The sequence below is a fragment of the Plasmodium chabaudi genome, assembly GCF_900002335.3.
Source record: "Plasmodium chabaudi chabaudi strain AS genome assembly, chromosome: 8".
In the NCBI taxonomy this organism is placed as follows: domain Eukaryota; phylum Apicomplexa; class Aconoidasida; order Haemosporida; family Plasmodiidae; genus Plasmodium; species Plasmodium chabaudi.
In genome coordinates this window covers 1,020,375-1,038,859 of record NC_030108.2, presented here as the reverse complement: position 1 = coordinate 1,038,859, position 18,485 = coordinate 1,020,375, and the positions used below count along the sequence as shown (strand labels likewise).

Sequence of the window (18,485 nt, the reverse complement as noted above, 5' to 3'; positions counted from 1 at the left end):
TATATACACATAATTTTAAAATCAGTGTTATTTTGGTATTATCCTTTTTGATTTAAAATATAATATATGCTTAATATAATCTAAAATTATTTATGAGTTTTCGTTTTATTGTATGCATGTGCGTTTAGTACATATTATGCCACTTTTAAAAATATTTCATTTTTTCTTTTTAAAAAAAAAAAAATATAGCTATATTATTAGAATGTATAATTCAATATTTCTTTAAATTTTTTATTCACATTATTTTTATTATATTGTGTAATTGTAAATTACATATAGTATTAAATCATATATATTATATTTATATGTATACCTGCATACATTTACACTGTTTTAGTTATATGCATAAATCAGGCGTATTTTTGTACATACTTTATATGTACTAGCTAAAACGTGTTTTTTTTTTTTTTTTTTTTTTAATTTATATACATTTTTAAACTTATCACTTGGGTGAATAATAAAAATATGTATAATTGTCCCCTATTATAAATACATATATTATGTATGTTCATGTAAATATTTTTGCGAATAATAAAAAACATAACTAAATAGCTCTTCCTATAATTTCACTGAAATGTAATAGCGTTTTTTTTCCTTTTAAAGAGCTAAAGAGCATAGGCTCATTGTTACAACAAAATTTGTGAATAAATATATATGTATATTATTTTTTATAGGTGTAAAAAATATTTATAGGGGTATACTATTGTTACACAATTTTTAACGAAGAACATCCCATTTAATTATTTATTAATATAAAAACTTAGTATTACATTAGTAACTCTTTTTATAGTTTCCCCACTTGACATATTTATTTTTCTTTATTTAAAAATTTGCCCATTGTAGGGATGGTCCAAATATATAAACAATTCGCATATGTATATGTATAAAAATGTCGAATAGGAAAAAAGTAGCATATTTCCATGACCCTGATATAGGTAGCTATTATTATGGAGCGGGTCATCCTATGAAGCCTCAAAGAATTCGAATGACACATTCGTTAATTGTATCATACAATTTATATAAATATATGGAAGTATATAGGCCTCATAAAAGTGATGTGAATGAGTTAACTTTATTTCATGATTATGAATATATTGATTTTTTATCATCAATATCTATGGAAAATTATCGAGATTTCACATACCAATTAAAAAGATTTAATGTTGGAGAAGCTACTGATTGCCCAGTTTTTGATGGCCTTTTTCAATTTCAGCAATCCTGCGCAGGTGCATCGATTGATGGCGCAGCGAAATTAAATCACCATTGTGCCGATATTTGCGTGAACTGGTCAGGTGGTTTACATCATGCAAAAATGTCAGAAGCTAGTGGTTTTTGTTATATTAATGACATTGTTTTAGGAATATTAGAACTTTTAAAATATCATGCACGTGTCATGTATATTGACATCGATGTTCATCATGGGGATGGAGTTGAAGAAGCTTTTTATGTTACTCATAGAGTTATGACTGTATCATTTCATAAATTTGGTGACTACTTTCCTGGTACAGGTGATATAACAGATGTTGGAGTTAATCATGGAAAGTACTATAGTGTTAATGTGCCATTAAATGATGGAATAACAGATGAAGCATTTGTGGATTTATTTAAAGTTGTTATAGATAAATGTGTCCAGTCTTATAAGCCTGGTGCTATTATACTTCAATGTGGAGCCGATAGTTTAACGGGTGATAGATTAGGCAGATTTAATTTAACGATAAAAGGTCATGCAAGATGTGTTGAGCATGTTCGTTCATATAATTTGCCATTATTAGTTTTAGGTGGTGGAGGATATACAATACGTAATGTATCAAGATGTTGGGCATATGAAACTGGAGTTGTTTTAAATAAACATCATGAAATGTCTGATCAAATTAGCTTAAATGATTATTATGATTATTATGCACCTGATTTTCAATTACATTTACAGCCATCTAGTATACCAAATTATAATTCACCTGAACATTTAAGTAAAATTAAAATGAAAATAGCAGAAAACTTAAGGAATATTGAGCATGCTCCAGGTGTCCAATTTTCTTATGTACCACCTGACTTTTTCGATTCAGATATAGACGATAAAAGTGATAAAAATCAGTACGAACTTAAAGATGATAGTGGAGGTGGTAGAGCAGCAGGAACAAGAGGAAAAGAACATTCATCGAGCCATCATCTAAGGCGAAAAAATTATGAAGATGATTTCTTCGATATGTCAGATAGAGATCAAGGAATTATTTAGTGTGAAACTCAATCGTACTTATTGGAGTGTAATTTGTGTGTATGAAGCTTTGTATATATACATAATTGCTAATATATGCATATTCCCCTAACACGAGTTATATCATGCTGTCTAAATAAAGTGTCCCCCATGTTTTTAAGAAAAAAAAATAGATAGAAATAAAATAAAAATATTTTTATTTGTTTAAACATTTTTTTGTCTTAATTGTTTAATTTTGAATTATAATATTTTTTAATAATTGATGTGCATATATTTTTTTCACGCATCTACACTTTTAAAGACTTAACATTATTTAAAATAATCGCTAATATATTTATTCATATCACGCATATTATTATGAACAGTTAATAATTATTATTTTAGCAACAAGCCATTTTGTAAATATGAACATTATTGTTATCCTTTTTGGCTAGCTCTTTTATACTTTAAACAACTTAGGGATTTTTTTTATTATTCTTATTTTATTCTTGCTTAAATGAAAGTATATTTGAATGAAAAATGGAAAATTAGGAAATATGCGAAGTTAATTTAGTTCGGTAGGTATATCTATTTTAACGTAGCATTAATTTGAGCAGTAAATCATTGGAAATGACGAATGAATTAATATTAAACATGTGTATTTTTAATAAGGGAAAAAAAAATTGTGGCATGAACGGCACAGTAAAATATATGCTAGTGTGCATGTAATTTGTATATGCACACATATATTTTTTGTTCTACCCATTATTAATGCATAATAAAATAAATAAAAAAAACGGTGAAAAAAATTGTTAAAATAGAGAGAATAAATAAAATGGGGCAAACACAAATGCCATTTAATTGTATGCATATATATATGTACAATATATGCTTTTTTTTTTTTTTTTTTTTTTTTTGGATATATCCTAGGAAGAAACTCCTCCTAAGTAGCGGTATCAAAAATCACAATCAGATGATTTAAGTTCGAATTTGTGTTCTTTTCCACATTTATCAATAACTAAAAAAGAGAGTAAAGCTTTTTCTAAAATATATTTTCCTTTTTTATATTTCTGAGATTCTTCAGATGAATCTTCATATTTCCATCCTACATTATTTCTACAATTACTACAATAAATATCAACTATTGTATGCTGACCAGTTGTCATCATCCTATCCTCATATTGTCCTTCGCATATATTTATAACTTTTGAAAAAAGCCATGCTGGTCCTGTTCTACCTCTAAACGAAGTAGAAACAAGTTCACTCGGATCGGACAGATGGTTTCCACATTCTGAGCAACTAAAGTAGGGAAAACCAAAAATTGAAAAAAAAAATATGTTATATGCTATATTTATACATGGACAAATGCAAAGAACACACATTCTTTATAAGCGGAACTCTCATTAAGCAATCACAATCTTGTTTAAGATCATACTATTTAAATATAAAATAATTTATTTTTTCGATCGTTCTTTAAGTTGGTATGCAATTATATGTGTTCTCCTATTGGATGCACATACAATGAATTAATTTTATATGCATGTGGATATGCAATGTCTTTGTAGACTCATTTTCTACACAAGCAATATATTATATACCACTGTCTCATGCATACATTTATAAAGTAACTAAATGCATGATAAATGAAATGCATAAATTTTTGATGGTATTACCTGTATGCGTAGTTGCTCAAAAAAACCTTGAATGATCTACCCATATATTTTATGGAATTTTTTAAATTAAAAAAAATTAAAAGTTAAAAATCATTTATATTTTAGTAAAAAATTAATGTACGCATGTACAATCAAGCCTTAAATATATTAATGTAATTTGTTTAAACTTATTTCAAGGAAAAAAAAGGGTAGGACAAAATTGTCATAAATATATAGTAAGTATGTATATTATATGTAATGTTTTTCCTTTTTATAAGTTTTATTTTTTAATAAATTATTTTGTAAAAAATAACACATTATTTTTTATGCATATATAAATATGCTTTTATATATTTGCTATATTTTATTTTTTTTTTTTATTTTTTTTTTTTTGTGTGACCATGATTTACAAAAAATAAATTTCACCGTAAAAAAAAATAATTAATAAAATAGTTTATAAAAATTAACAAACTAAAAAGGATATATAAAAAATAAAGTTATGCATAAATATGGTTAAATGAAAATATGTGTGTTTATAGGAAGGACAAAATTAAAGGCTATATAAATTAAATATAACAAACAAATGGATTAAAAAAATGATAATATAAAAAAGTAAATGAAATAATAGGTATACACAAATTATGATATTATTTTTCCAAAATTTTTAAATCCCTATTTATCATTAGTGTTATTTTTTCTATGAAACATTTGATATTCGCATATCTTAAAGTATTTCGAATTAATCCACTTTATAATTATACATGCATACATACTACATTTTAATGTCACAATTTTCATATATATATTTCAGTAAATATATTTTTTATATCTTCAAATATGTTTCCATTTATTGTGAAGGTACATACATTATATACTTTCACATGCATGCCAATATAGGTAGACCCATAGAAAGACTGCTTTATTATATTACTATCATTTTAGTCGCTTTGATGTTTCTCAATGGACTTCATTAATTCCTGCTCATTCATTCCTACAAATAAAAGGGATGAAAATATGTTTTTTACAAAATCGAAATCTAAAACCATCTACTACATATCTATGTCTTTGTATGCATATTAAAACTTACCGATTATTTTGTCCAGATATTTTCCCTTTTTTCTGAACAGAACAGTGGGAAGCTCATTTATGTCTTCATTCTCGCCCAATTCTTAAAAAAAAAAATAAAAAATACACAAAAAAATGTACAAAAAAAATATTGATAACACCACCTTTGATCTTCAATGTGCATATGCATAACAAAAAAACGAAACTTATCACCATCCTATTTAACAATAAAAATATACTAGCCAATAATTAAAAAAAAAAAAAATTTTACCCGGAAGCTCATCAATGTCTATATATAAAAATTCTATATTTTCTTTTTCTTCTCCGAGTTTTTTAATCTATAATTGTATAAATAGTAATATAAATAAAGATTAAAAAAAGTTACACACATTTGTATATTAGTAAAAATAAAACTATTTGTAACATAATAAAAAACTACATATGGATGTATTGTCATTTTCCAAATACTTACGATAGGTTTCAATTTTTTGCATGGTGCACACCATGAAGCCCCAAACTGAGCTACCACTAAATTATCAGAATTCACTTTTTGTAAATATTGATCAACCTTTGTTATTTCCTATAATATAAATTTATTTCATAAAAATTGTATTTTCTATAATTTATTAACAATCATAATTTATAAAATATATATATTTTTTTAAATTAAAAATGGAAAAAAATATACACTAGTCAATAACTGTATTAGTTGTAATTCGTTTTATTTTTTTACCGTATAAATATTTCGTCTATGCATTTTTAAAATTGCAGAATGCTTAAGCTCTCTTAACAATTTGAATGAATTCATTTTGAAAAGCTACAAATTTTTTATTATTATTTTCTACTATTTTCTACTATTTTCACTGACTCGTGTCTGCTAAAAATAGGAGCATACACATGCTACATACACTATTCTACAATGTAAAATGTTGATATATCGAACGATGTTTCACCTATTTATTGTTCATAGTTATGCTTATAAATATGTGCATCCCTTTTTATTCTAATTTTAGTTGTAAAATAAAACACCAAACTATTTCTATAAAAAACGTTTAGTATAATAAAATGATCTATTCATATGTCATAGCAATAGATTATTTGTTTTCTTTAATACAAGTTGAAAAAAAAAATATAAAAAAACCTGCGTGTACAAATTTGTAAACAATCATACCAATATTTAAGAATACTTGTTTATGACATCCCAATAAAAGTAGTGGAAACAATGAAAATTTAAAAAAATAAAAATTCTACAAAATTTTTAATGTAGTAGCTTTTTAAAAAACTTGTTTATATATATCTATAAATAATCTATTTTATGTATGTTTTTTTTTTTCATAACAAATCTACATTTGCACTGAACTCTCACTTTATGCAAAAATGCAGGACTGTGTTTTATGAAAAAAAAAATATAACCTATATTTTACACAGTATTTTTGTGTTTTAAGTTCTATGCATATATTTATTCCGCTGTTAATATTTTTTTAAAATATGAAAAGGGAAAAAAATATACAAACATATGATATACATATGTACACAAAGATATATCCATAAACATGCACAAAATTTTTTAAATATTTATATACATAAGCACGTATAAATATATTTGCCCAATTATCAATTTGTACACAAACACATTTATAATTTTAACACGTAATGCATATAAAAAATATATATTTTTTCTTCTGTTTTTTATATCTTTTTTCCACCAATTTAAATATGTCATTTTTTTAAGAACTTAAAATTTCATATATAGTTATATATATATTTTTTTTTTCCCACACTCCTACCCATCAAATTTTATTCTATTCTTATTTCTCCACATCCCCTATATTTTTAGCTATTTATTCAAAACCTTTTAACATTATGTTCTTGTAAATAATCTACCAAAAAACAAAAAGAATAATTTGTAGGATGTGTAAATTTATTAATTTACTTTTTATGAACAATATTTATATTGGCGAATATATATATATCTATACTTTTTTTGCACATAATAATTTTACATTATGACCTATAACATGTAAATGTTTTTTCATAGTAAATTACACAAGCAAATATACATAAGACTAATCCAAAATGTGTATTATATTTTTATATCCTTATTGTTATTATTTTAATTAATTATATATACAAATATATATTTTTATGTCTATAGTTTTTTGACTTTTCATTTAATTTAGGTTTTATTCTGTTATTTTATCTCTTTACTATTTCCCACTTTTTTTTTTTTTTTTGCTCTCTTTCTCAAATTATTACTTCACCTTTTTTGTTAATATATATTTGTATATTACCTTAACAAGACATAAATATTTTTACCCTTTTATATGCTCACCATTTTGAAACAAATTAATATTTTATATATTAGCTATTGTAAATTTCCGCACATATTATTGTATATTTGTAATGTGTTATTTCTATATATGCAGCATATGCGTATAAAGGATATACATAATTGAGACATTTATATTCTGTAATATATTTCTTATTTTTTATTAATTTAAATTTAGTTAGCAATAATTAATGAATGCTACATACAACACAGTACGCTGAGAATTTTCACAGTTTTCGCAATTTTCGAAAAATTAAAAAATATGCTGAAAATGCCATATATAAAAATATTGTTATATCTTTTATAATAAAACAACTCAAGTATTTTATTACGCACAGTTTCACGAATTTTACAAAAGTATGGTAAGTCCATTTTATTTAACCATATATAAACACACACTTTGAAAAGTTTAAAAATATTATAAATACATTTTTTTTTATGAACATGGTCAGGTAAAAATGCAAAAAATTATGTACACTTTTTTTTTTTTTCAGGTAATTTAGCTGATTTATAAGTGACCTTTTAAAATAATTCCATATACCTACAAGTTTTATGTTGTTCAGATTTATTACACATCATATAGATATATATGTATGTGCTAAAAAATAAAATAAAATGAACGACTTTGAATTATCGAGTAGGAATATGCTATTTGGTGATACAATAAATTCAAAAGAAAATCTTAAGGAATTTAATAAAAATATAAAAAGAGATAATATATATATGGAGACGAAAAAAAAGGAAAACAATAATGGAATTGAACAAACAGAGGAATATGAAAAAAATAAAGATAGCTATAAACAATCTGAAAAAAAATACAAAATATCAAACGATAATGAAGACAGTTTTTATAACTATCAAAGTTTTACATTAGATCATGAAAATAGTACGACATATGAAAATTTGTCTGTTAAAGAATTTAGTGATGAAGAGGTTAGTTCTGAAAATGAATATAATCAAAAAATTAAAATAAATAAAAATAATTCTATAAAATATAATAAAGATATAGTTAATTATGATAAAAATGATTATGAAAAAAAGCCGCCAAAAAACATAACTCAAAATTCTCTTTTTCAATATGAACAAACTAATGATGACATTCAAAATAATTATTCTGTTCAACGTGTATCTAGAACAACACACAATGTTGATGAATGGATAAATAAATTATTAAAATGTCAGTTACTAACAGTTGAAGAAGTTAAATTAATGTGTACTCTTTTGATTGATATATTAAAAAACGAGCCCAATTGTGTGCAGGTTCCAGTTCCCGTCACAGTTGCCGGCGACATCCATGGTCAATTTTACGACCTCCTCGAGTTGTTCCATATAGGTATGCATACTACATATGTACAAGTTTAGTGCATAACAATTTTAAGGATACATGAACATGTACATACTTCTTTCCCCCCTTTGCCTTTTTACATATGCAGGAGGCCTTCCCCCCGATGTAAGCTACCTTTTTTTAGGTGACTATGTAGACAGAGGATACTATTCCTGTGAATGTTTTTGTTTAGTAGCTTGCTTCAAAATTAAACACCCAAGTAAAGTTACAATATTAAGGGGTAACCATGAAAGCAGACAAATAACAAAAGTATATGGATTTTATGATGAATGTATAAGAAAATATAATAATGATTCAAGTGTTTGGAAATATTTAACAGATGCATTTGATTATTTACCACTAACCGCCATAATAAATAATCAGATTTTTTGCGACCATGGTGGTATATCACCATATTTACAAACAATAGAAGATATAAATAAACTAGATAGATATAAAGAAATACCACAAGATGGTGCTATCTGTGATTTATTATGGAGTGATCCTGCTTCCTCTGAGGATGAAGTAATTGATGGATGGAAACCCTCTCCTAGAGGTGCCGGTGTTTTATTTAATGAAAAGAAAACGAATACATTTTTACATATGAATAATCTTAGTTGTATATGTCGAGCTCATCAATTAGTTCAAGAAGGTTTTCAATGGATGCATAATGATAAGGTTGTTACTATTTTTAGTGCACCCAATTATTGTTATCGGTGCGGAAATTCAGCATCCCTTATGTTGGTCGATGAATTTATGGAAAAAGATTTTGTCACATTTAATACAGCCCCGTTAAGGGCAAATCCGCATACGCTAAGAAATAATGTCGACTATATGTTATGACATAATCATCCAATAAATATATTAATAACTCAACGCATCTGCCCTTATATATTTAAATTATATGCAGATCCATATTATGACAAAATATAGTGATGTATGTGTTCATGAGCTTTTACTAGCCATGTAGGAAATACCTAGAAGGCTTGGTTTAAGCCCTATACACTAATCCATGTGGTATTCCATAATAATTGAAGTTCATCTTTTTATTTATTCGTTCGTTTTGTTTTTTTATACTACGCCTATTACTTTTATCATATTTTTTTATTTTTCATTATTTTCACTTATATTTTTTTGTTTTATAAATACAAACTATAATTAGCTACACACACAGTGAAGCATACTTATTTTTTTTGTGAACTTCGTTATTATACATTAAGCCAAACTTATTCATAAAATAAATTTTTTACTGCCTTCTTTTCTTCTTATTCCTTTTTTAAATTATTACCTAATATGTGGTATGATATATTTATAAAAATTGTAATGATGATTGTGCAAGTAGTGGATATAACTAGCGGTTACCTATGCATGTATTCATCCCGTTTTATTCGTCATGCATTTATTTTTATTTTATTCGCTCGCTTATTTATTTTGATTATTTTTTCAATTTTGTTTTATTTTATTTTATTTTTATTTTTTCAAACTCATTTTATGAGAAATTGCAAATCATACAATCCCAATTTGCATATGCATACATATAGTATGCCCTTCCCCTCCAAAACAATTGTTATGGTTAAAAAAAAAAAAAAAAGAAAACATGAAATTTATTTATAATGTTATTTAAAATATTTGTTTTAGTAACTATTGTGAATTATATCCTCTTTATAGCGAATTGTATAAAAATCGAAAAAATAAAAAAAAACTTTTTTATAAGCTCTGCATGGAAAATAGGGGAAACCAAATTCGCAAGGACCAAGGTAGACGAAAGAGGACTAACCATTGATAAAATTCACAACAAGACAAAAAGAAATGATAATGAGAATAGATCATTAAACGACCGACGAAACGAGTTAAACTGTTTTCGAAACAAATCCTATGAAGGTAATAAATACATATTTAATCGAATATTTAATGATAATGTAAAACAGAATGGAGATAAAGCTAGTGAACTATTATTTAGAGCTAACTATATTAAAGAGATAAATGGATTATATAATATGTTACCTTTAGGATTAAGAGTAATAAATAAAATTAAAGATTTTATAAATAATTATTTAGAAAAAATAAATTCACATTCCGTTTTTTTAAGTATATTGCAACCAAAAAGGTTGTGGAATATTTCAGATCGATCTAAATTATATAGTGAAGAATTTTTATATGTATATAAACAAAAACAACAAAAAGTTGATACAGATATAGGAGAAAGTGTAAAAAAGAAATTCGAAGATGATGGTAATATATTAAGTCCAACCTGTGAAGAAAGTGCATTAACTCTAATCAATGAAATATATAATTTAAATGCAACAGAAAAACATTTTCCATTATTAATACACCAATATAATTATAAGTTTAGAAATGAAAAGAGATTAGAAAAAAGTTTATTTAAAAGTAAAGAGTTCTTAATGAAGGATGGTTATTCTTTTCATACCAATGAAAAATGCATGAATGAAATTTATGAAATATATAAAGAATGTTATAATAATATTTTTAATAAATTAGGATTAAAATATAATATTATAAAAAAACGAAAAAAAGATAAAATGAATGCATTAGAAAGCCATGAATATCAAATTCTATGTAGAGATGGGAAATTTAAAGAAGGTGCACATACATTTAAATTAGGTGACTATTATTCAAAAAAATTAGATATCCATTTTTTAAATAAAAGAAATGAAAAAAAATATATATATATGGGTTCATATGGTATTGGAATAAATAGACTTCTTTATTTTTTAATTGATAATTTTTATGATGACGATGGAATCAAATTGCCAAGTCCAATTGCTCCATTCTCTGTCTACCTAATTCAAACAAATCAGAAAAGTAAATATTCATCTGAAAAGGTTAAAAAAATAGTGAACAAGCTAAAAAATGAAATAAATGAAAAAGGTTTTAGTAAAATACATGATCCGCCAATTTCAGATGACCAAACAGTGTCTCCAGATTCGGTACATAATGATGAAGAAGAAAAGGAAGACGCACTTTACAACACACTAAATAGTAATGATATGGAGTATGTTTTAACTATTTGGTTATATACCATTCTTAAGGTAAATAATATTGATACCTATTATGATAATACCGATTTACATTTATCGAGAAAATTAAAAAATTGTGATTTAATTGGGGCTTCAAATAGAGTTATAATAAATTTAAAAAGCGACGAAAAAAAAAAAATTAAACTACCTACAGATTTTTATAATTATTTAGATGATAATCAAAATAATAAATATAATATATTTCATAATAAATTATATCAAGCTTTTAAAAATATACGAATAGAATATAAAAATAGATTTTCTAATGAAACGAAAAATATTACAATTCACGATTTGCTTAACCATTTTAACTTAGTATAAAATATTTCAAAAAAATTTTCATCTCCTTTTGTAAATACATGGAGATAACAATTTTGAAGTACTGCTAACCATTTTGTCAGTCACTACAAATGGCAATTTATCTTTTTTTTTTTCATTTTCAAAAAATAGCACATGAAAAAAGTCGTCTAAATTTATCTGCAAAGGGAAGGCAATAAAACATATGAAAAAGTAGAAAAAAAAACGTGACAAAATTAGGATATTACATCCAAATTAAATGTATTACCTTGTTGTGAAGGGAAAATCCGACGCCATGCATAAATTTTAAAAAACCCTTGTAGTTGGTAAATCTGCTAACGACATCCGCTATTATCAAAGTTGCTCTAAACGGAAACAAAATAAAACAAAAATGAACTAATGCAAGATAGGTTTACAAGGGCGCACACACAATTGAATAAAACAGAGCATTCCCAACTATGCAATGATTAATCATGTGGAATCGTGGATTACCCTTTTTTTAGACAACGGACAGCCTCATATATAATTTTTGGCCAGTCAGTATTCATAAGACTTAAACATAAAACAAAACAATCGTAAGAATCATTTTCAAGAGGTAATTGGGTTATATTACAAACAGTTACATATTTATTATATTGAATTAAATCAAAGGAAGTTATAGACCAGTCTGTAAAAGTTTGAGCTATTTGAGCTTCACCACATCCTAAATCTGCTATCTTTGAATTTTTTGTATAATTTTTTTTTAAATATTTTATAATTATATCTACAGGGTTTTTAGGCCATTTTTTTTTTTGTTTATTATACCCGGAATGATATATATTAAAAATATTTTTTGTTTCATTTAATTTTTTTTTAACAATTTCACTACTATTTGTATACATATATTCATTTATGTATCGAAATAAAGATGCATTAACTATATCTTCTGGTGTTCCTTCGATTTTTTTTTTCTTTTTATATTTTTGTTTATTTTTTTCTAAATCTATATTTCCATATATTTCATCATCATAATATTTCCCCTGATGATGTATACCTAATGAACTACTTTCATTTTCATTTTTATTTTTTTTTAAATAATCATTATTTTTATTGGAATCATTTACAATGAGTTCTTTGTTTTTTAAAAATTGTCTAACCTGTTCTTTGTTCTTATTGTCATTTTTCTTTTTCTTTTTCTGTTTGTGTATTTTTTTTTTACTAATTCGGTCCCCCTTTTTATTTATATTGGACAAATCAGTTTTCTTCGTACCTTCCTTTGTCATGTTATTACTATTGCTGTATGGTAAGGTAATTTTTTGTTTTTTTATTTATTTTTCTTGTTGTTTCAACTCTTTTTATTAAACTTATGCTATGCTTACTATCATCATGACTAAATTTATTTTCACTCTTGTATTTGTTCTAATATTATACAAATTAAATACAATCGATAGTAGTTCCTGCCTATATATACAAAGGATATGTTTACTCAAATTTTTTTTTTTTCGCTTGTAATATTTTTTTAATTATATTAAAGTGATAGTATTTTTTATGTCCTTTGTTTTGAATAAATGATATTTTAAGCATCAATTGAAAAAAGCATGAAAAAATATGAAAAAAACATCCAATCTATCAAATATTTATGCATACATATAAATATCTCTTTACATATTTATGTTTAAAAATTTTGGCACAGCAAAATTGAAATTAAGAGTATCACTTAAGTGCTTATAAATTTATGAAATTCTTTAAAATAGTTATTTTTTTTTTCTTCATATTGTGCTATATCTATTTTAGAAAGAAAAATGTCATACTTATATTTTTAAAAGAATAATTCTATTTTTTATAAAAATTCATTTTCTCCAATCTCCCAATCGGTATATTGGTTTTGTAGCTAGCTTGTTCATATTTTTTTTTTTTTTTTTTTTTTTTTTTAAGTGAGTTGAATAAAAAAATTAATACATGTAAATATTATATGATCAATCAATTTTCAAGCTATTAGGATGAAAATTTGTATAAATAAATATATAAAACATATGGATTGATAGTGATATTTTTTCTTTATTCCTTCGAATTAAATTATTCCCAAATATCTATAATATATTCATTTGTCATACATATTATAAGAGCATACACATGCTTAGTATGCAGCACATTGTTGCAAAGTTGTACCACTAGCAAAGTAATAAACTTATTGTATTTTTTTATTTTTATAAATAATGTTGTAATTAGGTAAAAAAAAATGACAGCACAATGTAACAACTTAAATTTAAAACATAAATTGGAATATCACTTCCCTATTTTATATACAACATATACGCAAAAAATTAAAAAAAAAAATTATTTGTTGATATAAAAAATGTAATAATATACTGAATTAAACTACGATCAAATAAAGAAAAAAAAATATATATTCACATGAATAACCCTCACAATTGCATGTCTTGTGCATAATATATACTTCGACATCCGAACTGTTCGAATGGTGAAACAAAATATGGAAACCATATAATTATTTATAATTTCTCTACCTCAAGATCATATACACACCCATCCCCTATTATACATTTACGAATATATATGTAAATAGCTATAACCATGATATTAAATAGAAATAAAAATATTTTATTCTGTAACAATCTTTATTATATATATATATATACATACCATTTTTTTATTTCATAAGAAATAGATTGTTCCCTTAAAATGTTCATATATATATGGACTCATTTGCTTAGTATAAAAAACAAATAAAATTACAATATATTTTTACTTTCGAGTCCTACAGTTTGGCTACATATATATCAATATCAACTGTATTCAATCTTAATTCGTTTTTTCCAAACATATGCTTAAAATATTAATAATCTATTTAATAGTCATTTCGATTTTTTTTTATGAACTGTTCATATATTTGTAGACAATTTTATGAGCATGCATGCTTATTAGACAACCATAAAGAGTTAAAAAAAAAAGTAATAAAATAAATAATCACAAAAAAATAATGTATTGTTATTAGTTTATTTTTCAGCAAATAAAAATAAGTTAAAAAATGATATAATTTATTTTTAACACCAACTTTTTGTTTTATTTATTCAGTTGTCCATATATATATATATATATATATATATATATATATATATATGAATGTACATGTTTTAATAAAATTATAAAAAATTATATATTTTTTTTTTCCTCTCTTTTTTGTTGTTTTGGAAATCGAAAAATGTAAATTTTTACTGAGTTAAAATTGTTAATAAAATACCATGTATGTATATATTTATTTGTTTGGATATTTACAATTTTAAATAAATAGTGTCCCTAATCGGCTTTCGAGGTTGCACACACCAATACTTATACCCCTACCTATACAAACGGTGTAAACTTCTTGTAGCATATATAAATTTGTCAATATCATTGTAATAAAAATGGAAGAAACGAATCCAAAGTTTATGAGGGTTTTCATTTCCATAGCCTTTTATTCATTTTATATTCTATACCTGTTTATGTATGCCTATGAAACCATTTGTATTTTTTATAAAAAAACAAGTTTTGTATTAATATGTGCTACATTTATTTGTACATATTTTTCTGTTGCATTTGTTTCATATAGTTTATTGATCTTTTCATGTTTTTTTGTAATTGTTATAGCTTCAATAGAAATATCTAAATTTACACATCCTGGACAAATATATTTTGGGGATCCCGGATTTCATAGATTCTTTTTAATAACTAGATTATTCGGAACGTTTCTTTTTATAATTTTTTATGCACTTCATATAACGAATTTAAAAAAAGCACAGCTGGAACAGCTACATAATGGGAATGTAGAAAATGCAACAACTCCAGCTTCAATATCAAGAACAATATTAACTGAACATAACATACAGCCATCAAATTTTAATAATAGTAATAATCCAGATATCCAAAGAAATTATATGAATAGAACTATTGTAGATATTGAAAAAGATAATACAGATTTTATAGAGCAAAAAAATAAAGAAGCAATCGAAGCTTATTCTTTAAATAAAAAAACATTTCCTACGATAAATAAAGATGATATACAAAGTATTTCTATGAAATCTAACCAGGGTAGCATAAACAAATTTAATCCGTTTAGTCATTACAAAGTTACGGCATCAGAATATTTAAATAACCCAAGAACTGCAAAATTAAAAATGAATAATCCTGGCATGAATGATGCTAAGATGAATGACGTTGAGATGAATGATGTTGAGATGAACGATGTAATTACTTCCATGAATAAAAGTGTAATTGAAAATAATCCAGGTTTTCCAACGAACCATATTTTATACAACAATGGTATGGGCAATAATAGAAAGTGATTATTGCCTGAACAAGACATGCATATATCATATGAAACCAAACAGTTGTAATAGCTTTCCGATCATAACGAGCTATAAAAAAAGCTAGTTCGATCTGATTGAATTTATAGAAAGACAAGAAACTAAATTTGGATGGATTTAAAATGTTCAGAATAAATATTATGAACATATTTTTTAATGGATAATTTAATAAATAATATTAATTTTATTTTATAATTTTTTTTAAGTCTATATTATTAATAAATATGGAAAATGTTTTTGTGTAAAGTTACATACTAATGCATATGCAGTATGTATACTTAAATTTGATTTAATCGATGTTATATGCAATAATATGCAATCTTAAATTAATTTTAAGGCCCATCGATTTAAATATACTTTTAAGTATGTCATAATTTGTAAAGATAGCATATGTATATGTACAGTTGCATGGTGTTTTCCTTTTTTCTATTTCATTCTTCTATTTTATTTTTTTCTGAATATGAAAAAAGAAATGCCATGTCTATCCAAAATTTTTATACATATGCTGAAATAAAGTTTTACAAAAGTTTTACATAATTATAGTTATTTTTTTCTATTATTAACTTAAATTATTTTTATAAACAATCTTCATTAATTCTTTTAAGAATATATTATAAACATTTGTTGTATTTCTTTTTCATGAGATCCTCAAAATGAATTAGTCGTTTGTTTCATGAGCCAGTATGTTTCCATTTTTGGCGTTTTGCTTTTCCAATGCTAACAAGTGAAACGAAGCATAGAGGAGTTAAGAAATGTAGATTGTAAAAATGGTATTGAATGCTTATATTCAGTTTTCCATCGTTTTATATTTTCTTTTTTTACCTCCTTCTCTTTCTTTTCGCCTTTTGTCAACGATGTCCTTTTTATGCTTCATCTCATCATACTTCTCCTTGTACAATACCGTATTTTCACTATACATCGAGTCAACACCTTTTGAAAGTAACACAAATTGGTTTATAACAACATAATAAGAGAATGGTAGAATAAGTGGATGCATACAGAATGTGCAATGGTGAATGATATTTTTTTTTTTTTTTTTTTTTGAAAACCAACTATTCCTCTAGGATAATGTGATTTAATTACTCGGGCAAGTTTGATATCATTTTTTATGTCTCTTGACAATTTTATAGTCTAACATTTTCAAAAAAAAGGTTAATAAATGAAAAATGAATATTTTTATTCAGGGAACGTACTATTTTCAAGTGCCGTTTTTACTTCGAGGTATTTTTCTTGCATGTGCTCGTGGTCTAGTCGTCGGTCATTTGGTTTCTTAAGTTGGCAAATAAAACGGAATTGAATATGAAGTAATTTTTAATAATGTAACACAAAAGAGGTTTGCAAATATTTCTTAAAACATGTTTAATAAATTTATATATATAGTAATATTTCCTTCACTCTTTTTACCATAAGTTTTTCAGTTTGAAGCCAACACATGTATGATTTCCTTAGTTCATTCCTCTAAATTTCGCAAATTAAAAATATAATTTTGTATTTACATATTTAATTTATACTATAAATGCGTAGTAACCTTTTTTTATTTTTTACCTTTTCAACTTTAGGAAGAGGGTTATCAATTTTTACTGTCCCGAATTTGGGCTCTAATGTAGAAAAGGTAAGCGGCATTTATTAAAAAGGGAGAAAAAATAAAAAAAAACTATCCTTTATCAAAAGTTAGAATTAAAAAAACGGTCTACCATTATCCACTAAGTCACAGAAATTCGGAGCACCATCATTTTCATCTAGTCTCTAAATATGAATCATAAAAGATGTTGCAAATAAAACGTATCAGTGTGCATATAAATATTTGTGCATTCATTTTTTAAATGCTCTTTAAAATTGTAAATACATTTTATCAATTTTTGACAAAATTTGGAAATGCTTGAAAAGTAGGCATGACTTACCGCATAGTCAATTCCACTTCTCTCCACCGATTTAAAAATATGATCACCCTTTTTATAAACTGTCTTTTCTCTTATTTCTCTTTCATCTTTTAGGTCAGAATAATATTCATCAATTATTTTATCCTTTATTTATAAAAAAATAAAAATAATATATTATAAATAGGTACATAATTTTAGAAATTATTTTTTTATTGTTTTATTTTTGTTTACAAATTTTTGATGCATTGTAATATTATCATCTTTGTAATCGAGTGTCTTTTTCTTTTCCTTTTCCTTTTCTCCCATTTTGTAAGCAAAACATTTATTTTAATTCAATAACTAATATTTTGGAAAACATAAATATAA

The 18,485-nt window shown here is 24.6% G+C and overlaps 8 protein-coding genes across 8 annotated transcripts; 4 read left to right on the top strand and 4 right to left on the bottom strand.

Moving 5' to 3' along the window:
• Positions 1-889: 889 nt before the first annotated feature.
• Positions 890-2,233, top strand: PCHAS_0826800 (histone deacetylase 1, putative; the record flags this gene model as incomplete). Its single annotated transcript, XM_740213.1, has 1 exon — positions 890-2,233. One exon carries the CDS (start codon positions 890-892, stop codon positions 2,231-2,233), a length of 1,344 nt encoding a protein of 447 aa, XP_745306.1.
• A 914-nt stretch (positions 2,234-3,147) lies between these two features.
• Positions 3,148-3,908, bottom strand: PCHAS_0826700 (zinc binding protein (Yippee), putative; the record flags this gene model as incomplete). Its single annotated transcript, XM_740214.1, has 2 exons — positions 3,148-3,490; positions 3,865-3,908. The coding sequence occupies 2 exons, from the start codon at positions 3,906-3,908 to the stop codon at positions 3,148-3,150; spliced, it is 387 nt and encodes a 128-aa protein (XP_745307.1).
• Positions 3,909-4,781: 873 nt separating this feature from the next.
• PCHAS_0826600 (thioredoxin-like protein 2, putative) lies at positions 4,782-5,716 on the bottom strand (the record flags this gene model as incomplete). The annotated part of the gene is made up of 5 exons (XM_016797923.1): positions 4,782-4,834; positions 4,931-5,011; positions 5,180-5,246; positions 5,381-5,488; positions 5,642-5,716. The coding sequence occupies 5 exons, from the start codon at positions 5,714-5,716 to the stop codon at positions 4,782-4,784; spliced, it is 384 nt and encodes a 127-aa protein (XP_016653826.1).
• Positions 5,717-7,852: 2,136 nt separating this feature from the next.
• On the top strand, positions 7,853-9,404 carry PCHAS_0826500 (protein phosphatase-beta, putative; the record flags this gene model as incomplete). Its single annotated transcript, XM_740621.1, has 2 exons — positions 7,853-8,570; positions 8,671-9,404. The coding sequence occupies 2 exons, from the start codon at positions 7,853-7,855 to the stop codon at positions 9,402-9,404; spliced, it is 1,452 nt and encodes a 483-aa protein (XP_745714.1).
• A 770-nt stretch (positions 9,405-10,174) lies between these two features.
• PCHAS_0826400 (proline--tRNA ligase, putative) lies at positions 10,175-11,920 on the top strand (the record flags this gene model as incomplete). Its single annotated transcript, XM_740620.2, has 1 exon — positions 10,175-11,920. One exon carries the CDS (start codon positions 10,175-10,177, stop codon positions 11,918-11,920), a length of 1,746 nt encoding a protein of 581 aa, XP_745713.2.
• An 18-nt stretch (positions 11,921-11,938) lies between these two features.
• PCHAS_0826300 (ribosomal RNA-processing protein 8, putative) lies at positions 11,939-13,158 on the bottom strand (the record flags this gene model as incomplete). The annotated part of the gene is made up of 3 exons (XM_740622.1): positions 11,939-12,076; positions 12,165-12,261; positions 12,389-13,158. The coding sequence occupies 3 exons, from the start codon at positions 13,156-13,158 to the stop codon at positions 11,939-11,941; spliced, it is 1,005 nt and encodes a 334-aa protein (XP_745715.1).
• A 2,142-nt stretch (positions 13,159-15,300) lies between these two features.
• On the top strand, positions 15,301-16,218 carry PCHAS_0826200 (conserved Plasmodium protein, unknown function; the record flags this gene model as incomplete). The annotated part of the gene is made up of 1 exon (XM_734475.2): positions 15,301-16,218. The coding sequence occupies one exon, from the start codon at positions 15,301-15,303 to the stop codon at positions 16,216-16,218; it is 918 nt and encodes a 305-aa protein (XP_739568.2).
• Positions 16,219-16,897: 679 nt separating this feature from the next.
• Positions 16,898-18,425, bottom strand: PCHAS_0826100 (conserved Plasmodium protein, unknown function; the record flags this gene model as incomplete). Its single annotated transcript, XM_016797922.1, has 9 exons — positions 16,898-16,956; positions 17,062-17,169; positions 17,289-17,370; positions 17,455-17,508; positions 17,644-17,697; positions 17,785-17,837; positions 17,934-17,985; positions 18,141-18,263; positions 18,351-18,425. 9 exons carry the CDS (start codon positions 18,423-18,425, stop codon positions 16,898-16,900), a joined length of 660 nt encoding a protein of 219 aa, XP_016653825.1.
• Between the last annotated feature and the right edge of the window lie 60 nt (positions 18,426-18,485).